General features: G+C 52.3%; 1 protein-coding gene across 1 annotated transcript in view; it reads right to left on the bottom strand.

The window, feature by feature from the left end:
* The window catches only part of LOC107115404 (chromosome unknown open reading frame, human C9orf116), a gene marked incomplete at its 5' end in the record, with an annotated part of 12,118 nt that extends 8,093 nt beyond the window's left edge, over positions 1–4,025 (bottom strand). The window contains one exon of the mRNA XM_015417101.1: positions 3,961–4,025. Within this exon, the coding sequence (XP_015272587.1) occupies positions 3,961–4,025 (65 nt within the window). The remainder of the gene's footprint in view (positions 1–3,960) is intronic.
* Between the last annotated feature and the right edge of the window lie 254 nt (positions 4,026–4,279).

Genomic DNA, 4,279 nt, shown 5'->3' with positions numbered 1-4,279 from the left:
GCCGCTTCCCCCCCCCCCCCCCTGGACGTGTCAAGGGGGGGAGGGAGGGGGCCACCCCCCCTCCACGATGGAGCCCCCTCTGGTAGCATCTCCCCGTCATCATCGTCGTGACACAGGTGGGTGGGGTGGAAACCTTAATCGGGACCCGCACCCTTACAGTGCCGGATTTACGCATAGACTAAATAAACTCCAGCTTAGGGCCTCGCAATCTGCTGGGGCCTCGAATAAAAACACAATATAAAAAATGAAACGGCGCTGAGAGAACTGTGACTGACCCAAGGCCACCCAGCTGGCTGCCTGTGGAGGAGGAGTGGGGAATCAGTCCTGGCTTCCCAGATTACAGTCCGCCGCTCTTCACCATGACACCACAGCCGGTCCTCTCTGGGCCAGCTCTGCTGGTGGGATCTGAATGGTCAGGCAGGAGCCAGGTTTCAGGCAGGTTGGAGACCATTCAGATCCCACCAGCAGAGCTGGCCCAGAGAGGACCGGCTGTGGTGTCATGGTGAAGAGCGGCGGACTGTAATCTGGGAAGCCAGGACTGATTCCCCACTCCTCCTCCACAGGCAGCCAGCTGGGTGGCCTTGGGTCAGTCACAGTTCTCTCAGCGCCGTTCTCTTGGAGCTTTCTCAGCTCCACCTGCCTCACAGGGTGGGGAGACGAAGGGAGGGAAACGGTCAGCTGCTCTGAGCCTCCAAGTGAAGGGTGGGGTATGAATCCAACTCTCCTCCTCTCCCAGGAACCTGGGTGGAGGGGGGCTGCTTTCTTTGCAAAAATGGATCATGCTGGCGAGGGGAGCTAAGCCACACCCCCGTGCACACCTCCACCAGTTTCCTTCCAGGAGGCTCTGAAGTTGGTTTCCAGTTCCTTATACACACATCCTAGTGAATCCAGCCACAAAAATGGACAATAGTAATAAAGCTCTATACCCCACAGTGAGATCTATGCTGTCCCCTGCTTCAAAGCCTAGTTTTTGGACTAACAGCTTCAAAACACAGAACAAAGGTTGAGTCCAGTGGGGCACCTTTAAGACACCTTTAGGTTGAGTCCAGTGGGGCACCTTTAAGACACCTTTAGGTTGAGTCCAGTGGGGCACCTTTAAGACCAACAAAGTATTATTCAAGGTATGAGCTTTTGTGTTGCACACACACTTCTTCAGATACATTGAAATGGAAGTTACCAGTTCATGTTTGCCCTACATAGAGAGCCAAAGAACATTGTTGGCACTTAGTAGAATATACAGTGTTAGAAGATGAGTATGTGAATAAGCCTGAGATGGTTGATTGATGTTGTTAAGTCCAGTGTGGGTGTATGTGGCAGCAAAGTTGGCAACTGGGTTTGTTGCAAGATCTGGTACTGGTCAGTGTTCTCTCTAAGCTGAGTTAGTGTGAGCTAGCTCACAGTTTGTTAGCCTCCAGCTCACGCATTTTTGTCTTAGCTCAGGAAGGATGGGGCTCCAGAGCAAACTAATTTATGCAGCGGCCAAATCGCTTGCTCACCACTTTAATGCCAGCAGCTCACAAAGTAGAATTTTTGCTCACACGACACCACAGCTTAGAGGGCGCATTGGTACTGGTGTCCATGTTCAGATTAGATGCTGTGTTATTGTGGGTGAGGAGTGGTTTGAGATTGGGGAGCTGTCTGTGCGCAAGAAAGTTTTGCCCCCCAATACATGTGAAAGAGAACTGTCATTATCCAGTAGAGATTGTAAGTCATTGATGATGCCTTGAACTGTTTGGAGTTGAGAGCTGTATGTTACCATTAGTGGTACCAGATGTTAGTGTCCCTTTTGGGCCTGTCTTGCAACAGTTTTTTTCTGGGTACTATTCTTGCTTTGTTAATCTGTTTCTTGACTTCATCAGGTTGACACTTTAGTTCCAAAAAGGTTTGCTGTAGATCCCTCAGATGAGAATCTCTGTAGAACTGGAGGAGATGCAGCTGTAGTGTAGAGCCTGGCTGTATACAGTGGATCATTTGGTATGTTTAGGATGGTAGCTGGAGGCATGTAGGTTTGGTGTAGTGGTTAAGTGTGCGGACTCTAATCTGGGAGAACCTGGTTTGATTCCCCACTCCTCCACTTGCACCTGCTGGATGACCTTGGGCAAGCCATAGTTCTGATAAAAGCTGTTCTTGAAAAAAGAGCCGTTTCTGTCAGAGCTCTCTCAGCCCTGCCTACGTCACAGGGTGTCTGTTGTGGGGAGGGGAGGGGAGGGGAGGGGAAAGGAGTTTGTAAGCCGCTCTGAGACACCTTTGGGTAGTGAAGGGCGGGGTATAAATCCAATCTCTTCTTCTTCTTCTTCTAGTTGGTCAGTAAGTTTCCCATATAAGGTGGTGTCTATGTGTCCACTGTGTATTTTTACAGTAATGTCTAGAAAATGTCTAGAAAATGTATTTCTTGCATAGATTGGTTCGTTGTCAGGTTGATGATGGGGTGAAAGTCATTTAATGCCTGGTGGAATATGTCCAGGGCTTCTCTGCTATGTGTCCAGACAATCAAAAACCCTTAGGGCTTCTGTCACAAGTACCCTAATCAATTTCTTCAGGGTTCAACAAGGAATAACACTGGCTGTTGGGGAGCTTGCAAAGAATGTTGCATTAGGAAGATCCAACATTAGGATCTCTTAACATAGGCTAAGTATGCCTCAACTGTTAAGAGATTTCAAATAGGCATTCTTGCATATTTAAAACATATTGGTGAATCATGGTGATTGCAGTTCAAAAAGAAAAGCAAGCTATGCAACATTGAAGCCAGTCCACCCTTTTCTGAAATCAGAGTGGCCACTAGTCACATAAGAAGACCTAGAGCAATGGGCAAACTGGCTGTCAAGGAAGGTTGCCTGCTATTAATGAGCTGCTCATTGATTGCATCCCTCATAAACGTCTGTGGTAGCCTAGGAACACCAGGCTAGTTTATCCCATCAGATTTTCCTTGCTATATTTTGAATGTTATAGATTCCCCACCACCACCACCACCACCACCACTGAATCCCTATTATGCTACTCTTTGCAGGTCTTTGGACAGGTGTGGGATCTTGACTCCCAGGAGACCTTGTGACCTGGATGAAGTCTGATGCAAGGCTGAAGTGGCTCAAACAGAGCTGCTGAGTCAAAGATGCCAACTAAGCACTTGATTAAACATTTGACTTGATTGAGGGTCCCCAGCAGCTCTGGCTCCCAGCTCAATCACCCAGCTTTAACAAATAGCACCTTGGACAGGGCAGGGCAAAACTCTAAATCACTGTGTGCCTGGCTTTGGGAAAAGAGATGGATGGATAAAGGGGGAATTTATGGCTCAGTACTAGAGTAGGTAAATGTATTCAGATGACCCCAGCATGTAAGGTCCTGGAGCTGGGAAAATGTATATGTCTGGATCCTTGGACTGCGAGTACCAGATGAACCAAACATTTGTGTAAGGATTGCCTCATCTGTTCATAAGACCTTTGTTGTCCTGCAGCGGAGAGGCTATTTTAGAAGCACCATGGTGAAGTACCCTCTTTAAATGTGACTGCACTGATCACTCAGGATCGCTGTAAGATCGTCTGTGCTATTCAGTGGCTGCAGGTGGCTGAGTCCAGCTGTTTGATAGGACCAGATGGCGCTCCATTAACTCCACGTGGCACCGACTGAGTTTTAGAAGGACGTGCCCTCTCCTAAGGCTTGAACCCCCCACACACTTCCTACACCCCATCCCCACCCCCCATGTGCCCCACGGACTCTCCCGTGTGTGTGTGTGGGGGGGGGACATGATGGGCTGGTTTCCCTGGCCCAAAGCCTGGTTTTTCTGCCGGCAGGGCCGAAGTGTGGCCTAGGCTTGGCTTGCCCCTTCTGCCCGTGGAGCAGTCTGGGGAGGGGCCTCGGCAGGGCCCAAGGAGGCCCTCCAGAGCAGCCCTCTTCTCCCCCAGGGGAGCGGGTCTCTGTCAGCGGGAGGCCCCCCCGGCCCCACCTGGAGCCCCCCGGGCCCACCTGGAGGTTCCGGCCCCCCGGCCCTGTGCCTGGCCCGCCTGGCGCCGGAAGGGGCGGGGCGCTGCTCCTCCTCCTCCTCCTGGGCCGGCGCAAGATGGCGGGGGTCGCCGGTCGGCGGCTGCTCCTCCTGGGCCCGCCGCGCCTGCTCCTCCTGGGCCGGCCTCTGCGGTCCGCGCTGCAGCCACTGCCTGGGGGGCGGCGAGGCCTGGCGGGAGGAGGCGGCGGAGGCGAGGGGCCGGAGGCGGGAGGGGCCCCGCGCCGTTACGGCCTGGCCTACACCTGCAAGGTAAGGGAGGGGGGTGGGCGGGGCCGGAGCGAG

Source organism: Gekko japonicus, unplaced genomic scaffold (genome assembly GCF_001447785.1).
Source record: "Gekko japonicus isolate JY-2015 unplaced genomic scaffold, Gekko_japonicus_V1.1 scaffold867, whole genome shotgun sequence".
Classification (NCBI taxonomy): Eukaryota; Metazoa; Chordata; class Lepidosauria; order Squamata; family Gekkonidae; genus Gekko; species Gekko japonicus.
The sequence above is the reverse complement of the archived record's forward strand: the minus strand, read 5'-3'. Positions and strand labels throughout refer to the sequence as shown.